This window comes from Trichosurus vulpecula, chromosome 6, assembly GCF_011100635.1.
Source record: "Trichosurus vulpecula isolate mTriVul1 chromosome 6, mTriVul1.pri, whole genome shotgun sequence".
In the NCBI taxonomy this organism is placed as follows: domain Eukaryota; kingdom Metazoa; phylum Chordata; class Mammalia; order Diprotodontia; family Phalangeridae; genus Trichosurus; species Trichosurus vulpecula.
In genome coordinates, this window is record NC_050578.1 from 196,505,949 (window position 1) to 196,529,681 (window position 23,733).

The 23,733-nt window shown below is 40.7% G+C and overlaps 1 protein-coding gene across 1 annotated transcript in view; it reads left to right on the top strand.

Moving 5' to 3' along the window:
* Positions 1-10,228, top strand: part of BOD1L1 (biorientation of chromosomes in cell division 1 like 1) — a 92,302-nt gene extending 82,074 nt beyond the window's left edge. Inside the window, exons 26-27 of the mRNA XM_036765071.1 lie at positions 1,214-1,354; positions 8,833-10,228. Coding sequence (XP_036620966.1) covers positions 1,214-1,354; positions 8,833-8,956 — 265 coding nt within the window. The 3' untranslated portion in view covers positions 8,957-10,228. The remainder of the gene's footprint in view (positions 1-1,213; positions 1,355-8,832) is intronic.
* The last annotated feature ends 13,505 nt before the right edge of the window (positions 10,229-23,733 follow it).

Consider the following 23,733-nt stretch of genomic DNA (forward strand, 5'->3'; position numbering starts at 1 on the left):
CTGAAACTCAGAAAAGAGAGTTGTGTGAACAATAACAGATTTGAGAATCATCTATATAGAGCTAATAATTGAACCCTTACAAGATGAGACTAACAAAAGAGAAAGCTTCATTTGCTATTATAACCGCCATCAGTATTTGATCAACAATAATTCCTCATTTTGTATTTGTGCTATTTTTGCTCTTTTAGTATAACCTTCTCCATCCATAATTTCACTCTCAGTCTCTAACCAACTTCCCGACTTAACAGTGTTTTGCATTTTTTTTCTTGATTCTACAGGCTGTTAACAACCTTTTCCAGCTTGGATCATGCTTCATTCCCATCATCCAGGGTCCAGTATTACACATGTCAGGAACACTTAGAATAAATCACCACCTCACCTCACAGATTCTGTTTACACCATGCAGGAGTTGACCCAGCTGCAAAAATGTTAAATAATAATAATAGCAACAAGGTGTTTTAGCCTTTTCTCCAAAAATTAAAATCCACCCATTTACCTTGCAACTAGATTTTATACATTGCTAGTCATTTATACCTAGCTTTGCTTTATTAGAGAATCATAGATCTAATTGGTGCAAGGAAGCATTATTCAAGTCATCTAGACTGCCCACTTGACTTTAGTCAAGTAATATTTTCTTATCCCCAATTTATAGAAGAGGCAGCTGGACCAAAAAGTTCAGGTTTACCCAAAGTTACACAATAAACAAATAGAAATTAAAATTCGCCTTTCTCTTGTGCCATATTTCCTTTCTAAGCATATTCTATGAGGTCTCAGCCACTAAAGTGTTCATCCCTGAAATCATTTAATTTCTTAAAGCATTTTATAAATGTGAATTTATTATTGTTGTTGTTATTGCCGTAAAGCAATGAGACCTTCCATTTCTTTTCTTCATTTGGTGGAAAATACCTACCAAATTGCCTCATTTAGATTCACTTTTTACAAGTGAATTTTTAAAAGTATTATACATGTTGTGTGGTTTTGTTGCCTAATGAAGAATTAAAGCCTTTTTTCACAATTATGTTAGGCATTTAAAATTTCCAAAGTTAGCCATATCTCTTGGATTTTAAGAGCTTTCCTTTTTTTTATTTCTGGCACCCTGACACCTTCCTAGTATACCTCCCTTTCTCAAAAGCAATCACAAGTGGCTTAGAATTTCAGGTTGTATTCATCCCTCATACCTACAGCACAGTTTTTTTTTTTTAATCTGTTTCAGAAAACAGCCAAGCAAACCAGCTACACGTGCCACTTCCAAACTTGGCAGCCCAGAAACATTTTCTCCTAGAAATCGCCAAAAATTAGCAAAAGAGAAGTTATCCACCAGGGAAAAAGTTAGTAAATCTCCCCCATTAGGAAGGTAAGTCTTTATTTGCATTTAAGCCATCTTAAGTCCCCCAAGAAAGTTGGGGTTTTTTTTCCTACAATAATGTTTCCTTTATTTAAGTTATTGTCCTAACAGATATTTTATCAGTTGCCTTTTGGCATTACTGACTCCAGTAGAGAAAAGAAAGGGGTTAGAAAAGACCCTACTTATTACTTACCTCACAAAGAAAGGCTCATCCAATTACCAATTCATCAGTGTTATTTGAGAGCCTTATTCTCAGGATTAAAGGACACCGGAAAGGGAAGTCACTCTACCAGCAGTGAAGTGGTGTTGTCATCAACACACTCCTCTCAGCTGAACATGTACAGTGTTCCAAGTAAGCAGAGTAGAGTTCTGGAAATGGAAGAGTTGTCCAGCATGAATGTGCTAATTGCTAATGCCTACCAGCTTCATTCAAGGTATCCAAGATAAGATATGCAAGCAACAGTGAAAAAATCTGAGGCTTAACCCAAAATACAAAAGTGGTACTGATTTCATGAAATAAAGTTAAGACAGAAATTGTCTCAGCATTAGTCAACCTAGTGTACAGTGTGATAGTATAGAGGATCTTATATGGACACACTCATGTGTAACTTAGGAACACAGTATATGTAGTGGATGGCACTCGGAAATGGACTAGCACACCTTCTTAGCATCAGACAAGCTTGTGGAACAAGGAAACAAAGCCATTTCTATTAGCTAACATCCTGTCCAAAGGACATCATCCTCTCACAACACACTCTCAGCTTCCCTCAGAGGGCCCTGTCCCTCCTCCTTGATACCACACTCACTCCTCCCTTGCTCACTTCTGCTTATTTACTATTCCACTAACAGTAGCTCATGCTTCAGTAGCTCTTTAAAGTTTACAAATCACTTTCCTCAAAACTGTTATTTGAAGTAGGAAATATGTCTTTTGTCTGCTTTTTGCAAATGAGGAGACTGAAGCTTAAGAAGAGTAGTATTGTAGTCATGGTTACACATCACTGAGGTTTAGCTGAGCACTTCACATATACTATTTCACTCGGTGCTCACAACAATCCTGAGAGCTAGCTACTGTAGGATCCCTCTTTTACAGAGCAGAACCTGTGGCTCAGAAAGGTTAGATGACTTTCCCATAGTCACATAGCTAGTAAGTATTAGCAACCAGATATGAACCCAAGTCTCATCACTGTTAACATACCCTCTTAACTGTGAGTATACACCAAGGCTACCTCCCAGGCCCTCTTCCCTTTTATCTCTACACTTTCACTCTGTGACCTCATCAGTTCCCATGGATTTAATTTTCATCCAGGCAGCTGAGCCTCTGATAGATAGATTCCTAATCTCTGCCCTGAACTCTCAGCTCCCATGGAATTTTTTTAGCACTATGCAGATGTCATTATGTCTAATACATTATATATCCCTAGTCTTTCTTCTGCTCCAGTCCTATATCACCTACCTGTTGGACGTTTCTAATTAGATGCCCTTCAGGCAGCTCAGACTCAGCATGTCCTAAAAAAGAATCTTTCTTCAGAATCCCTCCTCTCTGCAGACCTTCCTATTTTTCTCTTGAGGGTACAACTGTCTTTCTAATCACATAGGTTTAAAACCTCAGTCTTACTGGATTCTTCACTCTCCCACACCCTACATATCTAATCAAATGCCAAATCTCGTCAGTTCTGCCTCCACACCATTTTCCCTATACTCATGAAGCCACAGCCTTAGTTTAGGGTCTCATTCCTTCTCTCCCATAGTAACTTCCTCACTGCTCTCCCTGCCTCAAATCTATTTCCCTCTCCAATTCACATTGAGGATCAAACACAGACTCTTCTGTTGTGAGTTGAAACCTTTGCTGCCTGACTCCAACCTCCCTTTCTAGCCTTCTTCCACATCCTCCTCTTTACATGCTGTTCATCTCATCCCCCAGCCATCATGCTGTCCCATCTCCTGTGTCCATGCCTTTACTTAGGCCTGGAATGCTCTCCCCCTTATCACCTTGTCAAAACCCAAGAGCCACCTTCCACATGAAACTTTTCTTGATCCTCCAGCTGTTAGTCTCTCCCTTCCCCCCTCAAAAATACCTTATAATTTATTGTGCGAATATTTATATATACTAATACATAAGTTCCATGAGGGCAAAACTGACTTATGTATGTATTTTTATCCCTACTGCCTGCCACAGTGCCCAGCACCCAGGGGACATCATATCGTTGTTGTTTAATTAACAAGAACTTTCTAGAAATGAAATGAGCTACTTAGTAAAATATTAAGTCCCATATCCCTAGAGTTGAAGTGGAGTCTGGATGACTATGTGCCAGATAGTTTTTTAAGGAAATATATACTTTAGGTGTGAGTTGGATTAAGGACCTTTAAGCTTTAAGACACTTTGAGTCTGTAATTCCTTGTAACACCTGGCATTGTTTTCACTTCTGCTAAAAGATTTTGCTCACCTCTCCTTTTTTATTTTAATTTTTTTCTCAAGTAACAAAAACCTACTTTCTCTCCCTTACCACCCCCCCCAAAAAAGAAAAAACCCTTTGAATAACTATGCATAGTAAATAGAACAAATTCCCACATCAACCATGTTTTTAAAAATCTTTATCTCAGTCTACATACTGACTGGCACCTACCTCTCTTTCAAGAGGCTGATGAGATATTTAATCATGAGGCCTCTGGACCTGAGCTATCTCCTTCTTTGTGGTTATACATGCATCTGGTGTTACTGTTGTTTGCCAGAGCCCACAGAAATGTCACATCATTTGTAGTTATGCTTTAGTACATCTTTAAAACATTTCTTCAGCTGACTAGATTTGTAACCCTGCTACTTCTACTTGAGTTCTCCAGATAGGTATTTACTGGGTGTTTTCTCTGTGTCCGGCTTGCAATTCACCAAATAGCAGCTGCTGAAAGACTGGTTATTTTAAATCTACCTTCCACCTGGAACTTTTTCCTTAAGAACTTGCCTGAAGTCATGTCAAAGGAAAGGGCATCTATTAAGCTCTTACTCTGTGCTGAACATTGAAGTTTTCCCACTACTTGTACTTCACCCAGTCCTGCTTTTGGGAGGTAAGGAAGCAGAAGTCCAGACAGGGTGAAGGAACTTGGCTAAGGTCACCAAGTTAGCTCTGAGATTCTAGGCTTCCTCCCTCCTTCCCAAAGGATCTTTAGGCTGTTTATTTTTCAGTCTAATTCAGTACACACCTACTTACTCAGCACTTATTATGCACAAGGCACTGTGACAGGTACTAGGGATACAGAAATGAAAAACCAGAGTCTCTAGCTTCAAGGAACATTCAGGTCACCAGAAAAATCAAACATGTGCAAAGATAAGTTTAATAATGCAAGATAGATTGTGACAAGAGACAAAGAAAAGTGCAAGGTAAGACCGTCATCTGGGAGGATCAGGAAAGGCTTCATGGAAGAGACAATACTTGAGCTGATTCTTGAAGAGAGATTCTTTAATCCCCCATGCAGACATGAGGAAGGCTTGTTTTCTAGACCTTGTAAACATCCTATGTGAATTTGTAGAGGTAGGAAATGCCTAGGTAAAATCAGAGAACAGTTTTGTCAGAAACATAGATTTTATGAAGGCAAATAACAATTATACTGTATAAGGCAGGGGGCAGCCACATTGTGTAGGGCCATAAATTCTAAGCTCACAAGTTTGTCTTTTAACATATAGGTATTTATTCTAAAAGCTTTTCAGCAGAGGAATAGCATGCAAGAAGTTAACATAAAGAAGATTCTGTATTAGCTCCTTGGTTGTTTGTTATTGTTTGTCTTTCATTCTCGAAGAGAACCAATAATATCAGGAGGGTGATGTCTTGGCTCGCAAGTGAATTGGGTTTAAGTGAGGCAGGGCTATGCAGTCATCAGTGTCCAGAGAAAGACATGGGTCAAGAAGACTGGCGATGGCCCTGGATGCAGTGGGGGACCCTAGCCTTTTTAAATTAAGGTCTTTCCCAGGTGTCACTTTGTTTGAGACAACATCCATTCAGTGACTAAAGGCTAGGTAAGAATTGAGGCAAAAGATGGCCTGGTTTGACTTCCCGAAAGAATTAGTCTAAGAGGGGAAGACCCTTAGAGTTTGCTCCTTGGTATAGAATGGAACAGAAAGAGGGAAGGACCAAGTAAAGCAAAAGGATTATTACAACAGACCACATGGAAGACGATAAGGTCCTAGACTAAACTAGTGGCAGTTTGAATGGAGAACATATTGTAGCATTAGAGACATGTTAGAAAAGTAGGAATAGAGCGTGGCCGCTCATTGACTGGGATGAATAGAGGAGATACCAGAGTCAGTTGATTCTGAAGTTTCAAGCCTGGGTGACTGGGAAGGTGGTAGTACCATCACCAGAAACAGGGAAATTGGAAGATGGAACAGTTTTACTGAGGAAGATGATTTTCATTTTGAACATAATAAATTTGAGGTACAACAAGACATCAACTTAAAAATATTGAAGAGGCAGTGAGAGATTGAATTTCCAGGGAAAGAGGAATTTATGGCTTTAAAAGACATCTACATAGAGGTGACAACTGAAACCATGGAATAGATAAAGTCCCCAAGGCAAAAAAAAATGTTAGAGATTGAAAAAAAAAAGGGTCAAGGATGGAACATTTGTTCACAGCCTATTTATGTGGTCAGAGAATGAACCACCAAAGGAGACTGCAGGGATTGATCGACAGGTAGAAGGAGAATCTGTACAGAGCAATATAATAGAAGCCATAGTGTAAAAAATAAAAAGGAAGAAAAAGATTATCAGTAGAGCTGGTAGTAGTCAGCTTCATCAAATGCTTTATTGAGGACACTGTATCCAAAAAGATGATAAAAAGACATTCAATTTGGCATTAGGTCATTGGTGAGCACCATTATTACTTCCCAAGGACAATCCAGTCTCCCTGCTATATACAGACACAGTGCTAGTCTCTATAAGATGACAAAATTTTCCCTAAGTCATTCCACTTCTAGTAGGATAGAATGTGTACTAACTACTGAGGAGACCAAGAAAGCTTTCCAGGAGGAGGTAGGGAAGGAAGCAAGGGATTCTAAAGGACAGAGGTCAAACAGCTGATGAAAACATTTCCCTGTTCTTGGTAGAAAGATTGGAGATATGGAATATCTCATTTGCTGTCAGATTAGATCGCTCTGTTGGTTGTTTTGTTTAACTTTTTCTTTATTACATGACTTGGCTCTACTGGAAGCAGGATAGGAAGTTATGTCAGGAAATGATTGTAGTATAAAAAAAATAAAGGGCATCAGTAGCTTTTTTAGAAGTTAGTGATGTAGCCCCCTTTTCTTTGGCTTTGCTTTTTAGAACCTGCTCTTGAAAACTCCCAAGTGAAAGTGGCCTATTGTTTTCCCCCAAAAAGGTCATCCACCTTCGGGAGTGGATGGAAGTATGAGTGGTCATAAGGAAATGGAAGCAGTGAGCACTTACTCTTTCTACGTATCATCACCATCACTCTGAGATGCTTGAGGGGAGTGACTATATTTGTATCCCCTTTTCTTAACGCAGTGTTGTGTATATAGTAAGCACTTGATAAATACTTTTTTATTCATCCATTCCCCATTTCCATGGCTTTGCCCAGGCTTTCCCCATGTCTGGAATGCTCTCCCTCTTCACTTCTACCTCTTAGAAGCTCTGGTTTTCTTCAAAATTCAGCCCAGGCACATCCTGCACAAGTTATTCCTGGTTATTCCAGATGCTAGTGCTTTCCTTGCTTGTATACACTCAAGTTTCCCTATTATCTTCTCTGTGTCCATAAATACTGTCTCCTTGTCAAAATGCAAGCTTTTTAAGGATGGGGACACTCTCACTTTTTTCTTGTATTCCCAGTGCCTGCCTGGCACATAGGAGGCACTTAATATTTCTTGATAACAGTTAATAACTCCTGTTTCCACTCAATTTGTCCCATAGTGTATCTTAGTTCCTCAGTGAATTAGTGACTCTTATTAATTAATTAATTGAGTTCATCTGCCGTTATCCAAATTTTCCCCAGGAATACTGCATTTTAGTGAACATCATAACATAAATATAAGCCAAGTTTCAAGATTTACTGTTCAGTGAACCTGCATATCATGTTGATGTGTCTTTTAAGTGGTATTCATGAATAGATAAAAATGCACTTGGTGACCACTTACTCTGTGCAAAGAACTGTGCTAAGGATATAAATATGAGAGCAAAGCAGTCTCTCCTAGTCTCAGGGAATTTATAGTCCTGTGGAAAGGTTAACACATATGGAGAGTGGTCTCCCGGGAGAGACATTTTGGTTTGGAAAGTCACAGGAATGTTGAATAGAGCCATAGGGGAACAGAGTTACATAACCATGTTATGTTTCTAGAGCTGGAAGGGGGCAGGGAGTAGGGAAGGAAGGAAGTCAGGGAAAAGGTTAGGGTGTAGAGTGAAGGATGACTGACAACAGCCTAGACATGGGCCATGAGAGGCATTCACTAGCCAGGGTATTCTGGAGCTTTTAGGATTTGACCTTCCGCATTGTGGTCTTCCAGGCCAGAGGGCCTAACCTCAGTAGCCAGGGAGGAGGTGACAGAGAGGTGGGAAGCCGTTCAAGAAGCTGTGTGATTGTGTCCAGGTCCCTTTGCCTCTAACAATCTTTGCTTTGATTTGGAGCAGAATTCCAGCTGATTCCATTTTCTTTCAGGAAAAGTAAACTTGATTCTATTTTTGTTTCTTCAGTTAAGAGTTCAACAGTGATCAAAATTCAGTGATGACTTTTAGTTCTTCATTACCTCTGACAGTCTAGATTTTCCTTAGGAAGCCTAATATGGAGCCTCAAATACAGTACAGAATTCATAGCGCTAAACTTGTTATCAGTCATCAGTCTGCTGATTCAGTCCTGTAACTAAAACATCGCCTCTTACTTTCCTGTATACTTGTACATGTGTCTTGTTGAATGGACGCTCCTTAATGATAGAAACTATTTGAATTTTGTTCTGTATCCCCAGTGCTGAGCCTGAATCATAATAGGCGCTCAGTAAATGCTTAACTTTATTAAATAATAATAAATTAATGTTTATTCTACTCGGTAACACTCTGTTAGGAGCTGGGGGAGATAGATAATATCACACCCCAAGCACTCAAGGAGCTTATGTCAGAACCATAAACCTTAAAGAATCCACCCTTTTGATTTTATAACTGAGGAGAACTGAGGCCCAGAGAGGTAAAGGGACATATATCCAAAGTAGCAGAGCTCATTAGTGACAGACACCAGACAAGAACTTAAATAAACTCTGCACATGTTGTATCCTGACAAATGTCAGGTCCAAAAGTTGTTTTCCATACATTCTCACGTTGTTTCAGACGTTCACCTTTGACTTTCTTTAAAGTTTTCTGCTTAACTACTTCAGCGGCCTCAGGCAAGTGGCTTTCTCTTTCTGGGCAACAGTTTCCCTCCCTGTAAAATGAGGATTTTGTTTTCCTTGATCACTTAAGACTCCTTTTAGCTCTAAATCCTTGATCCCCTCTATAATGCAGATCGAAGGCACAGCTTTCCCCTCCTGGCAAGCGCAAGAGAGAGGCCAGTCCACCAGTGGTCCGAACAAGAGGTCAGCAGAAAGTAGAAGAAGCACCTGGCAAAAAAGCAAAACGGTCACACTGAGCATTCTCTCCCCTGGTTTGAAAAAGTGGTAAGAGTGGCACCTCTTAGGGCATTCACTTTTTCAGAAGGAAGAGGATACGCATGTGCTGTACGTTATCAGACTCAAGCTTTGTCTTGTTATGTTTTGAACAGCTTTACAAAACTCTTGTTTATAGGAGATATGTACATTTATTTCAGATAAAGGAAAATAAGTTTACTTTGTACCTGAATTTAAAACAAAGTAGTTGTATATTTTAACATTCAAAGTTGGGATTTCCCAATGTGACAGACATCGCAAATGCAAAGGCTTCCAACCCACCTGGCACCTGGCTGCCTCCTGATAATCTTTGTACAGTATATAAACATGTAAAAATAGGTTGTATTTTACTCTATGTATGATGCTACTCAATGATGAACACTTTATTTATTTTACAGAAAAGACTTATCTGTGAACTTTACTATATATCTCTGTTTATTTTTATTTTATTCTCTCTCTCTTTTTTTTTTTTTAAATAAAAACAGGTTTTAAATGCTATGCACTCATCCGTAGGAATTGTTTCAGGCCTCTGCCCTGAACTTAATCTGAATATAGTGTGGCAGGAGGTAAAGAATTATTTCGCATGTATTCAAGTAAGTAGATTAGTTAAAGAAAGGGACTCAGTTGTTTTTCTGTTCACAGTTGTGACTATGTTAAAGAAACTGTAACTTGTTTTTAAAATACATTCACATATGTGACTTTATTACCAACCTAAATGAAGTAAAAATAGTTCTAGTTTAGGAAAATTCATGCCATCTTCAGCAGAAATTTTTCCAGTTGAGATTCAACCCAACTACTCTGTGTTATTTCGAAGCTTACCTTATTCTTTCAGTATTTGTCCTTTTCAATGAAGAGAGATCCATTGAAGATGAAAAAAAAACCATTTCTTCTTATATCTATAGAGCTTTGGCATTTTATGTTCTGTTTTATACACAGGTATTTCAGAATAAAACCTGGTCTTATGGCCAGAGCCTTTTTTTAACATGTTTTAACTCCCATAAGAACAAACTGTCCAAGCTAAGTTTTTCATAAGATTAAACTTTTCTTAAGATCAAATTTGTCTCTTGCAATGATGTAATAAGTTGCCAAATAATCTGAGATTATTTTACAATGTTGTGTTCATATTCTTATGTTTTATAATTAAAATTTACATTCTGTGTGGGTTTTTTTTTTTGACTCTTATGTAAGGTGGATATTTCTGTCATTTTACATGGTTTCTTACTGAGATTTTATATATAAATTATAAAATGTTTCCCAAACCTTGAGTTGTAAGATATTTTTCTGTTTTTAAATTCCTCAGATGACTCCCTGTGAGATGTTTTCCCTTTGGATAGCTACTAAGTTATACAGTGACAGTACAGCCTGAACATAACAAACATAAGCTAATAAAGTTTTTTTCTTTTCCCATGACAAAACATTTGACCAAAACTCCATAGAATTTGTAGTACTAGAAGGAACTTTAAGCATCATTTAGTGCAACCCCTTGATTGATTCTTTCTCTGAAAAGAAATGTGAGATAAAAGTATACACAAGAGTGCTTTGTATAAAACCACTATAAATGTGAATTGCTATAATAATTAAGAGAAGCCTTTAAGAATACTTTACCCTAAGAATACTCTACTTCTTCACCTGTCTGGACATATCAAAGAATCCTAACTTATATTTTAAAATATGTACTGTTTTTATGATTTTTCCACAAAGACCACTAAAAGACATTTTTCTTTATAAACCACTTTTTTTTAAGGTCCTCAGATACTTTACTATAAGCACCCTTGCTTTGCCTTGAAAATAAACTGCTGAATAGGGAGCTCCCTAGTCTCCTTCTGTATACAGAATAAAAGGTAGAGACAAGCAGAAATAAGTAGAATTTAAAACATCCAGAGAACTGAGCTCTCTTAACAAATCTGCTTCCTGCTACCATAAAAGCGAGCCTGTAAGAATCAGAATCTACAACTCCTTCATTTTTATAAAAGGTGATACTGAGGGCAGTGACTTGTCCAAGGGAGCATAGCTGGTTAGTTACCAAGCCAGGACTAGAACTTGATCTCCTGCCCTAAAATGCACTATTTCCAACATGCCACACAGAAGAGAAGCAAGAATCTTTCTACATGTCTGGGAGAGGTATTGGCCTACCCAGGAATATATATTGATGGACGGATGGCAGTAGCCTCCTCCAAATGCCTGCTTGGCCAACTATATATACAAAAATGAGCATTTTCAGGCTATCAGACTCTAAATTAGTATAGTGCTGGAATAAAAACACAACCACACACTTCCAAGTTAACTCTACAGAGTTTATTGCTAATATGCAAGCCATTGGTGCAAAATACAAAAAAAAAAAAAAAAAAAAGGATACAAGGACTGCATCTTCTAATCAGTTCAGCTACCCATCCAGTTTCTCAGCAGTTACGGTCCCTAAAAGGCAAAGACCTATTTGTGGTATTTCTAGGTAAAATGTGTTTGGCTATTTATTGGTCTTGTTTTTATATTCAAATACTTTTTTCCACCTATAAATGTTTACACTAGTTGACTTACTAAAAATTATAATGAATTAAACCAAGGATACAAAAGAGGAAGAGATTTACAGGCACTTATATGATCTAGCAAATATGACTGAAAAAAGGTTTTGTTTTTTATTAATACGTTAAGAACCAGCCTGAAATTTCAGTGGGTAAAAGTTAGATATTTTTTGAAAAAAGATTAGTTTCCAAATCTCATCAGGGTATAATGCAAAATGCCTTACTCTAAATGTAATTATTCTTAACCATTCAATTATCATTACAAAATAAGATGCTTTCCCTCATGTCCACCGAGAGATTGTATATGAAAATCTTCCTCTATCTTCCTAGCATTTCTTAGTGATGATGTAGTCCGGTCTCCAAACAAAAGCAAACATTTAAAGCACTTTAGCTCTTTACGTTAAGTTTGATCCACTGGTTGCAACTTTGTTAAAATAAATTTCCCCTTTATAACAATATAATTTATAATTTGTTTTAGGTTTTTTTTTTAATTACCATCATATTTTACATTAAAAATAGTTATAAATTAAGGGGGGAAAGTCAAGTGACTTACACAAGATCCAAAGCTTTTAGCCTGCGGGAAAAGGACTTAATATTTAATTCTGAGGTCCAGGAATCATTTTCATTTTTTTTAAAGTTATTGTTCCATGTGGCAGGAAAATGTTTATGCTATTATAATGGATATTATTGGGGCAGCTAGGTGGTGCAGTGAGTACAGCACCAGCCCTGGAGTCAGAAGGACCTGAGTTCAAATCTGGCTTCAGACACTTGACACACTAGCTGTGTGGCCTTAGGCAAGTCACTTAACCCCAATTGCCCTTCCTTCCCCCCTCAAAAAAAAAAAGGCAAAACAAAATAATGGATATTATTATAAAACCCATTCTCAACAGAGATCTAAAACATGTTGTCAGATGCTTGGACAATTCTAAATGTGACAAAACCAGCAAGATACATTGATGTGCTCCTTTTCTTGAAATGTTAGGTCATTTATGAAGCAATGAAGTCCATAGCGTAATAAAATACTTGCTAATGTAAAAGAAAGTATGCTTTATTATCAAGATAAAGGTTAAGACTCCTCAGCATTGCAAAGGTCATCCTTCTTAGGAGTGCCCATCTATTCTGTTCCCACTAATGACCTCCATTCTCTCATCTCTCAATGCTGTCCTAGGCCATTACAGTGATTACACTTTCCTCCCTTCTGCAATTTGACCTCTGGGTGAATCAGTTTAGCTCTGTACTATCCTGTATATTCACATCCCTTGTGCTCTTGTTCTACATCCAATCATATTTTCTAAACCCCATTCTAAATCTAAACCCTGGATTGATCCCATCATATGCCTCTTTCCATCCTCTTTGTGTTGCTAAACAAAACTGGAGGAAATCATGAAACTGCTGACTGGCTGAGTTTATACCAATTAATCTTACTTGGTCCCTCACTACAGCAAGGCAGTCCTACTACTCCTGACTGTCTTGTCTCACCACAGCTGCTGTTCCAAATCTTTTCTTCTCTTTTAAAGCCTCCCATGACACTTCCTGTCCCCTACCCCATACTTCACTGAAAAAAACTGAGACCATTCACCAAGTGCTCCCTCTTCTTCTAGGTGCCACAGGAACAGACTGCCAGAGCTAGAATTAGGAAAACCTAAGTTCAGGTACTTCAGATGCTAGCTGTGTGACCCTGGGCAAGTCATTTATCCTGTTTGCCTCTATTGCTTTTAAAACAAAGATAATAATAGCACCCACCTCCCAGGGCTATTGTGAGGGTCAGGTGAGATAATATTTGTAATACTCTTTGCAAATCTTAAAACTCAACGTAAACACTAGCTATTATATCCGTCTTAAATTCCCTCCATAATTTTCAAACCAGTTTCTGGTGATGAAGCAGCCCGTTTGGTTGCCAAAGCCTGATCCTCTCTATGCATCCTTGATCCCATCCCTCACATCTCTAGCACTATCATCTCCAACATCTCTCTAATCTGCTGTCTCTCCTCCTTATCTACTGACTCCTTCCCTGCTTCCTACAAACATGCCCTGGTCTCCCCCATGTTTAACCCTCACTTGATCGTACCATCCTTCCTGCTATCATCGTCTTGTCTCCTCAGCTAGCCCCCTTGAGAAAGACATCTGCAATCTGCACCATGCTTCCATTTCCTCTTCTCTAAAACCCTCTGTGACATAGCTTCCTACCTACCTCATCATTCAACTGAAGGGCCTCTCTCCAAAGTTGTCAGTTATCTCTTCTATACCAAATCTAATCAGTTCCCATCCTTCTTGACTTCTCTGTAGGATTCGACACTATTGATCACCCTCCCCTACATAGGATTATTTTCCTTTTGGGTTTTTCATGACTTTACCTTGGTTCTCTTACCTGTCTGACCATTCTTCATTCTATTGCTGGATTATCATCTGTGTGATGCCCACTAAGTGAGTTTCTCCCCAGACTGCCCCGGGCCCTCTTCCCTTTTCCTTCTATACTATCTCAGGTGATGATTTCATCAGTTTCCATGGATTCAGTTATCTTTAGGCAGGTGATTCCCAGATCTAGCCCTAGTCTCACATAACTGACTTCCTGCTGGATATAAATGGTTCCATAGGCATCTCAAAACTCAGTATTTCCAAAACAACTTATCTACCTTTGATCTCAAAACCCTCCCGTCTTCCAAACTTCCTTATTTTACATCTAATGTGCCACCATTCTTCCAGTCACTCAGGTTAGGATCCTTGGCTTCATCCTCAACTCTTCACTTTCATCTAGATTGTTAAATCATTTGGCAAATCTTGTCATTTCTCTGCAACATCTTCCCCATACATCCTCTTTTCTTTATTCACACAGCCATCGTCTTAATTCAGATCTCATAACCTCTTGCCCAGACTATCATTTCCTAACTGGTTTCCCTCCCTCCCTTTCCACTTATCTGCCAAAATGATTTTCCTAAAGTGTAGGTCTAATCATATCACTCTCCTACTGAATAAATTCCAATGGCTCCCTTCTACCACTAGGATCAAATAGAAAGTCCTTTATTTGGTATGGAAAGCTCTCTGTAACCTGACTTCTTAATTTTCCAGGCTTCTTACATTTTACTTCTCTTTATACACTGATCCAGTGACACTTGGCCTCCTTGTTCTACCTCCCTTGTCCATGCCCTTGCATTGGCTGATCTGATTGCCTAGAATGCTCTCCCTCCTCACCCTCACCTTTTGGTTAGGTGTCAAGACAGCTCTAATCCCTTCTGCAAGAAGTCTTTCCCTCTGCCTCACCCCCAGCTTCTAGTGCCATCCCCTCTAAGAGGATCTTTTCTCTTCCGTATTGGAATGTTAGTTCCCTGAGAAGGGAGACTATTTTGCTTCCCCCTCCCCTATCCCCAGCACTTAGCTCAGTGTCTGCTAAGTAGCTAATAAATGCTGGTTGATTGATTGGAGTTAATCTTTATTTTAGCACTGTTGAACCACTGCTTTTTTCTTCTTCAGTTATTCTAGCCCATGCCCTTTGTTGATTTGCCTAGCCAGATGAGCTGCTTAATTAGATAATATCTGTAAAGTACTTGACATACAGTAGGAGTTTAGTAAATGTTTATCTTCTTCCCGTCTTCCTACCTTCCCCCCACTCAATTCAGCTATATGTGCTCCATTATTTGAAGGACTCAAACATGGAGCTCATATTGGAAGTTATACTTATTTCCTCACTTTAAGCCCTACAGCTTCTCCAGCTGAAATTATATTTAGACTTTAAAGGTTAAAACAAAAATGTAGCTTGCTTCAGCATGCTTGAGGAAAACAGGAAAATAATACACATTTACATAGCATTTTATTTTCCTTCATGAAACCGTATTCTAAAGCCTCCTTGTGGCATAAAGGTGACCCTGAGTTCTTAAAGGCTCTTCCAGTGGAGTGAAAACTCTGATGGAAAGGTTTTAAGAAGAGGCCCAGAGATGTACTCTATGTCATCCAAAGGCCAATCTAAATAAGCATGGACAAGCTCAAAGGAGTTGGTTTCCAGGCCATGAATCTATCACCACTCCCAACTCATGAAGATCATCAACTAAGGCATGATGGATTTGTCATTTGCACCAGTGAAGGGCAGTACTCATACTGGATCCTTAAAGTATCTAATTTATAAAAAATATCTGAAGTACAAGTTTTATTCCCTTTTATAGGTCTTGAAACTGGTCCCTACTGTGAAGTACAGATGAAACAAAGCACTTTAGAAGCTGAAATCCAGCAAAGCCCAATGTATAGACAATGTGCAGCAAAATTCTTCAGCAGCTCAACTTTTTAAACAATGGCCAGAGGAAGCATTGAATAGATAGTAATGTACTTCAAAAAAGCACAAAGTAAGGATTATCCACAATAATGGATTCTCATGTTGAGTGAAAAAGAAAAAGCTATCCTTGTGCACTGATGCTGTCTTACTCCTAGAAGCTCCTTTAAATTATCACTAGTAAAGGAATTTACTAGTCTTTTAATTTCTGCCTGCTTTTTGGCTTCACTCTTGGCTTATCCAAGTTAAACTTCAGCTTGTTTATTTTCATCTTTTTTTGTCCTGGTATATCAGGTTAGATAGATCGACAGCTCAAGGACCTGTTGCAACTGGACTGTGAGTGTGTCCTTAATCTGTTATTAGGAAAAGCAACCAGTTGTCCTCAAAATCCAGATAAGACATTGATGAGAACCATTTTCATTTAAATCACTTATTTTCAACGTCCTAGCAACATTTTAGTGATTCACTAATTCATATGTGTAGTATCTAAAATTTCAAATAGGATTTTTTTAAAAAATGCTTTTCTGACAACTTCAGGCCAGCTTTTTAATTCGCTATGTCACACTGCCTCTAACCTTTAAATACTGTAATACAAGTGGATAAAAAGAAAACAAGCATATTACACTGCTATATTAACACCCCCTGGTGGGTAATGCCCCCACTATGGCTGGAATTCAAAGGTTGGCTCCCCCAACATGGCTGCTCTCATAGGTTCTAAGATAGAACTTGAATTCACAAGAACCCACCACTGTATTTCCCATTAACAGTAACTCAGTATTCACAATTAGCCTAAAGCAAAGCAACTAAGATGTTTCAATAAAAACAGTAACTACAAAATATTCTCATCAGCTATCTGGGTCACATTCTCTAAAGAAATACAGTGTAGAGAGAATGGGCACAAACATGAAGTACAATAGTAGAGCACATGTTTATGGAACACAAGTGTCAAGGAAACTCACAACTTGGAGACCGTAGAACCTGGAAGTCCTCTGCCCTTTAGTTCTCCTGCCTCTGAGTGTAGCATCTCAGCTGGATGGGTTACTCAGCTAAGTTCCCAAGGTCTCCCCTTCAAGCCCAACTCCATTGCCAGGTGCTAGCTCCCGCCTGGGTCCATGGCCAGCTGTCTTCTCCATTGCCAGGAGTTCCATTCCTCTAAACTGCTTCCTTTCTTAAATGACTGCCTTCTGAACAAAGTAAAAAACAAGATAGTTTCTGCTCTCACATAGTTTGCATTCTACGTGGGGAAAGGGGAAAACAGCATACACACAGGTATGTAGAAGTTAATTTTAAGTGGGATTCAGGACATCTTTTCAGAAGTCATACATATTTGAAAGAAGCTAGAGTTTCTAATAGCTTACACGTGGAGATCCACCCCTACAAAGACTTGGAGGCAAATAAAATATCTTACAAGGAAAAGCAAATAGAGTAATTTGACTGAAATGGAGAATGTGCAAAGTATACTCAGATGAAATAAGCTGGGAACTGGATTGTAAAGGGCTTTAAATGTCAAGCTGAATTCTTTACCTCATGGCTGCAGGGTCTCAGCACAGTTAAGGTAAGGTTGTTCCTTGCCTCTAGACACAGTTGGGTTAATGTAAAATTGCACTTCTCTTAGTGGAATAAAAGTAGCCAATTTGTTTAAAAAAAAGAAAAGAATGCCAAGACTATTTTATCCTACAGTCAATACATGTTATATGGGGAGGAAGGGTTACTGGATTTTGGAGTCAAAGCTATTAAAATATTTTGAAGAGGGGAATAAGATGGTTAGATCAGTATTTGGGAATATCAGTTTAGCAACATCATGAAAGATGAGTTGGAAAGGGCACAAATCAGAGGTAGGGAAGCTGGCAACTGCAACAGTAGTCCAGATGAGAGGTGATGGAGTTTATAATCAAGGTAAAAGGAGATATATTAAAATAACTCTTTTACAAATAGAGCGATTAAGTGCATAGGAGAGATTTGGACCAGGTAGGTGCCATGAGAAATCTGAGAAAGGAGAGGACATTTTCAGCTTGGGAGACTAGAGAGATTTCATAAAGGAAAAGGTATTTGAGTTAATCATGAGAGGAAAGAAGACTGACTGAGAAAGCTTAGGTCCAACACGGACAATGGCCAAGACAGGAAAGGAACTGAAGAAGTAAACCAGTACGGTTGGGACCAACAGGAGCAGGATGAGTTACCGATGCAGTCATAAGAGCCAGGCTGTGGGAGCCTTTCTTTGAATGGCAGAATAATAGTGAGCTTTCTTCGGGAAGCCATGGGGAACCCCTGAAGGTTTTTGAGTGAGAGTGGCAAGATCAGAGTGTTACAGTAGGAAAGTTACTTCAGTAGCAGTGTGACTGATGAATCTGAGGAGGAAAAGACGGAATCAGGCACTTCCCTATTAGACACATTCCACCAATTATGTTCTACAGTCATCCAATGACCTGAATGGAGATGGAAAAAAAAAAAAAATATATATATATATATATATATATATATATATATATATATATCACTAGGCAAAACTATCAGTTGCTTGAGCAGTGCATTTTCAACATGCCGTTCCCGATTTTTTTTTTTTTAATTTCCTTGTCAAATGGGATCTCAAGTGGTTCCCCTCTAGGCTCCCTGCTCCTAACGTTCTAGGAGGGTTCTACGAATGTGCAAATGAGAAAAAGACTCCGCAGTGAGAAGGGATGCTCTCTAGGTGGCGCGCGTCATCTACTACAATGCTCAAATCTCAGCTTAGATTAATAATAGCTTTAAAGGAACTTTAGCTATAAACACTCACTCCTTCACATACCGCACCTGAAAGTGAACGGAAGGCCAAAAGTGCCTTAAAATGTCTCTTACCTGAACTACCCCTGGGCCTCTGAGATTTACAAAACTTAGAAGATATTTGTTCGTAGGACATTTGGAGAAAGAAAGAAAGAGAAAGAAAGAAAGAAAGGGAAGAAAGGGAAAGGAAAAGAGAAAGGAAGGAAGAAAGAAAAGAAAGCCATGATGGGGAGAGTTTATTTAAAATTATGGGGTTAGGTAAAGTGTTTGTCTTGGGATCTGTTATGAGCAAACACTCAGGGGGCAGTTGTGTGTGTACTAGCTAAGCGATTGTCAGTCCTAACATCATTTTGACCTACCAGTGTATGCCCCAGGATGAACTTCTTTCTTCTGCTTTTCTCTGCTGTACCAAGAGGGTGGGAGCAGCGATCCCTGCATCTATCTCTCCCTTATCTCTGTGAAAGCCTCTCTATCTGTATCCTTCATATGTCTCTTCTGCATCTCTATCTTGGTTTCTCTATGTATATCTCTGTCTTTGTTTTTGTATCTCTGATGGTTTCATGCTCTCTCCACGTACTTGTTAGCTGTCTTTTTTTTTCCTGTCTCCGTGTATTTGTCCTTCAGTCTGTGCCTCTGTATCTGAATGTCTGTGTGTGTTACCGTATGTGCATCTCCCTCCCTCCCTGCCGCTTCCGGTGTGTTTTAGGACGTGGGTATACTGTCTTTCACACATCTGGGGGTGTCCAAGAGTAACGCAGCCCCACAACGAGGCTTGGGCTTCCGGGTCTCCTGAGTTGTGACTTGCGGTACGAAATGACCGCTCCCCTAGAGCGAAGAGGCTGTGGGGCCACACAGTTGACTGCGCCCTGAGGCGAAGAAGGCGGAGGATGGGCCCTGCGGGTCGCATGCAACACTGGTGCCTGTGGAGCCAGGACAAAGCGGACCGAGCTCCAAGCATTTTGCTTCTCTACCCTTGCTTTCTCTGGGATTTCCTGCGCCTGCTAGCGATTCCCTGGCATCTTTCCCCAAGGCCCTAGGGGCGTCACTTCGGAATTCAAGGCACAATTCAACCAAGGCTCCGCAGAGAGGGGAAAGGGGGGTGTCAACAAACCAAGACCATGTTGGGAAAAGATCTGGCAGCAAACAGAGAGGAGAAGGTGGGCTAGTGGGTTTCCAGTAGCTGCAGAAGGCAGATTTGACTGGGAGGCCCCACGAGCTGCTGCCGCTCTTACCCTCTCTTTCAGCGTATTTCTTAACAATCCCGCGGAAGCAGCCGCTTCAAGGAGCGGCCCTGGTGGCACTTGTACTCAGAGCCAATAAATTAGTTTCTAGATCGCAGGACAAACAAACCTGAGAGGCTCCTCCAGCCTCCGGCCGCCCGCCCTGCCCACCGCGGGAGGTGGCCGAGCAGAAGAGAGAAGGGAGGTGGGAAGGGGAGAGGAAGGGGAGAAGAGACTGCAGAAGAAGAGAGGGGGGAGATGTAGGAAAGAGACGAGAAAAAGTGGGGAGGACAGAACAGAGAAAAGGAAAGAACTAGTGTGAGAGGAGATGCAGAAGAAAAGTGGAGAGGCAAGAGCGCAAAGGAAAGGAGATACAAGATAGAGGAAGGAAAGGAAGAGGAGAGAGGAGAGAAGAGAAGGGGACAAGAAAGAGGGTTGGAGACGCAGAGGAGAGGAGAGAAAGAGGTTAGGGTAGAGAAGAGGGGGAAAGAGAAGAGAGGAAAGCGAGGAAAAGAAAAGCGGGAACGTTGCCTACTGAAGGGGCTTTTCAAAGCTGCGGAAAAGAGCCCAAAGCGCAAACCAGACCACCCAGGCCGCTTGAGGCCAAGGCAGCTCCGGCTGCTTCGGCGGACCCAACAGCAGCCGCAGGGCCGGGGACAGGCAGGCAAGCGCAGGCTAGGATTAAGTATCCCCAAACAGCTCAGCAGCTTTCTCAACAACCCCTCCTCAATGCTTACCTCCCTTTTTTCTGCTCAGTGTCCACAGGCATTCCCATCGCCAAAGGATTGCTCTCTTTCAAAAAAGGCACCTACAGCCCCCAGCACTCCGGCGATGCGGTTCCGCCACTAGTTCAAGCAGACGCCGTTCCGCACCAGGGCCGGGGCCTGGCCCCGGTTCCACCGGGCAGCCCTGATAAATCGGGAAAGAAGAATTACAACCATTGTAAACTAACCGCAGGTTATTTCCAAGAGTTTGGACTTGGAGGCTTGCAAAGCCGGCTTTCGTGGACTCTCAGTTTCCCTGAAGCAGGATTTCAAAAACTTCTCCAAAAATTCTTCCCCAAACTCCCCGAAGCCCTGGGATTTTATTCTCTGTAGCTCGTTCCTAGGAGAACCCTCCCTGTATTAGCGTGCACTACACACACGCCTCTCGTCCTGGGTGTCCCCAGCTCACCCAACGTCAGCAAATAATCCCCATTCCCCCATACTACCTTCCCAGAGAATCTTTATTTACACACGCCAAGAAAACCCGCAACATGCACTCACGTGCATCTTGGTAACCACTTTACCCTCCCCCAGCCTACTTCACTGACGTTGCACCAGACTGGGAAACCCGGGGGCATTATACACACACAGCAAAAACTGTATTTTATGGCTGTACAATATGGCTCAAAACAGCTTTTGGAACTTGTGAATGGGATGATTGCGTTTATACCACATTCTCAGAGCTTGCCCACTCCGGGATATCCTCTGTCACGTTCCATAGGGGTCCTTCCAGTCACCAAGAAATCCTCACACAGAAGCATACACACTAACACAAAGTTTAATCCCCCAGAAAAACACCTTTCTCTGCTAGTTAAAATCACCAATTCGGGGGCTTTCTGTGACTGCAAATCGCCTGAGTTTAACAATCTCCCTGCACAACTTCATGGTTGATCTTTTCACACAGTTACTAGAAATCCAAATCTGAATGCCTGTTTCAGCACTCACGGAATGCTTCATTCTTGTCAAATCCTAATCCCTTAAAGCAATCTACCTGTGCACTGCGCACAGCTCCAGACCTGTCAGTCTACTGTATTTACAAAGGCCACCTGTCGATTTCAGTCTTTCCCTATTCCCCTCCCCCAAATCCCTTGGAGTATAAAAATCTATTATAATACATTTTCTACTCCTGCTTCAATGCAGTTCGGTACCTATAGTAGAGTGTCAGTGAAAATATCCTTAATCTCTACATTATACGTTCATAGACACATCCTGACACGGTTCGGATACCACGAATTGCTTCTGAAAACTATCTCACTTTGTTAACCGTGGAATCTGAAAAAAATCATTTCGCTTCTTTGTTGAAGTTTTTCTAAAGGCAGTGATAAAAATAATTAAAATCAAGGTGTATGTAAATGTGTTAGAAGTATAAAAGAAGCCAAAAAATCTTTTTTTCAGAGGAAAATGTGAATAGTGGGTACAATTTTCACTAAAATACTGAACCTGACAACCCCTCTCTCTTCCTAAAATGTTAGGTAGAAAGATATATGATGTCGATTACGGACATCAATAATCCCAGCAATCTAAAGAATTAGCATGGTCCTACTTTTAATTTAGCTAATTCTTCAGTGGTTGTAATGTCACATTAGATGCCCAATATTATTTTATGGAAGACAATTGTGTTGCTTGACCAAAACTGTGTAACATTCATAGGCAATATGTAAGTGCAATAGTTTTCAAAATATTTCTGCTTTTTATTTGGTTTCTTTGGGGATTTAAAGTTTACTTTTAAAAATAATTTTCAGTGTATCCAACGTATCAGAATAACAGAAAACTATTATGCCAGATCTTAGCTATTTCATTTTTTTTTATTTTAAGACTAAAGATGTTCAACTTGTATGGAATTTTACGTATAAGAAAAAATCGGAAGTTGTCTTCTAGAATAAAACTAAATAAACCCAAACTGAAATGCAGAATTAATCAGCCTGTGAGATCACAGAATTCAGTTTCAGGGTGCTTTTTAGAAGATGCTTTCCCATTTAACGGTGTCCTTATTCCTACATAATCCATCTTTTTACAGATTTCACTGTTTAGCGCCTTACTTATCTGACTACCTTTCCATACCACTGGAAGAACCAGAGGATGGAATACTCCTAGAATTGAGTCACAGGAAGCAGGAAAAAGGGGGCGTGTTCTATTTATTGCATTTATCGAATCTTTTAGAAAAGAGATAGGCTGCCGCCGCATGTATCCACATTTCCTTTAACTTATGAACACATTTTGAGTGAGTTGATTTCATTGTTTCTTATATGCATTGAAATATATTAATATATGCATCTAAAGAAAATTTAGTTTATAATGCAATGCATTTTATAAGATAATGCATAGCTTGATGAGGCTGTGGGACCAGCAGATTTAGAAAAGAAGGGGTTAACCCCGAACCCAAGTCTTCCTCTCCGCAACTTGCTCAGTTCTGTCTGTTAAAATCAACATTGCCCAGCTGGAGCTGGCCAATCAGCTGCCTGCTTGATTCCGGCCCTGCCCAATGGGAAGGCGTGGGCCGCAGCTGTCACTCATAGGTGAGCAATGACACCAGTGCTGGGAGAAAAAGGAGAAGGAAGGAGAAAAGAAACAGATAGAAGCGGGAGGGGGGGGGCGGGGAAAGTGTCCTGCGCTGCCTGAATCCAGCTGCCTACACCACCGCAGCTCCAATACCCACAGCTGGAAAAGGAGACCCGCGAGAGTGCAACAGAAAGCGAGTTCAGGAGGGAAAAAGAAAGGAAGGAGGAAGAAAAAAAGTGTCCCGGGCCGTCAGTCTGTGCAGAGCTCCAGAGAGGACTGTTGCCTGAGTGTGGCACGTTAGAGCTGCATCAGTCAGGCCTCCTCTCCCCACCCCCATCCCCCACGCGCCACCCCTCCCTCCCTAGTCCGTCCACTCCTGAGCTGAGCGAAGGGAGAAGGGGCTGCAGCCGCGAGAGACATGAGATTATCCAGCTGAGCGGAGAAGATACTCTGGCACTGAATTTGAGGGCGGGGTGGGGGGGCTGGAGGGTGGGTCGGGCCTGGGAGGGTGGAGGGGGGGGCCGTGGAGAGTGGGAAGCAGGGGTGTGTGGGGCGGTGGTTTCGGTGACAGGGAGGGAATCGTGCAGAGGAGTAGGCTGGGGGGCCCTCCAGTCAAATCGGTCATTTTCTTCTCGTCTGCTCGCTCGCTCTTTCTCTCTCTTCGGTCTTGGATCCCCCGACTCCTACAGAGCAGGGGCTGCTCCCTGTCCCGGGCCTGGCGCGCTGCCCCTCGGGGGGCAG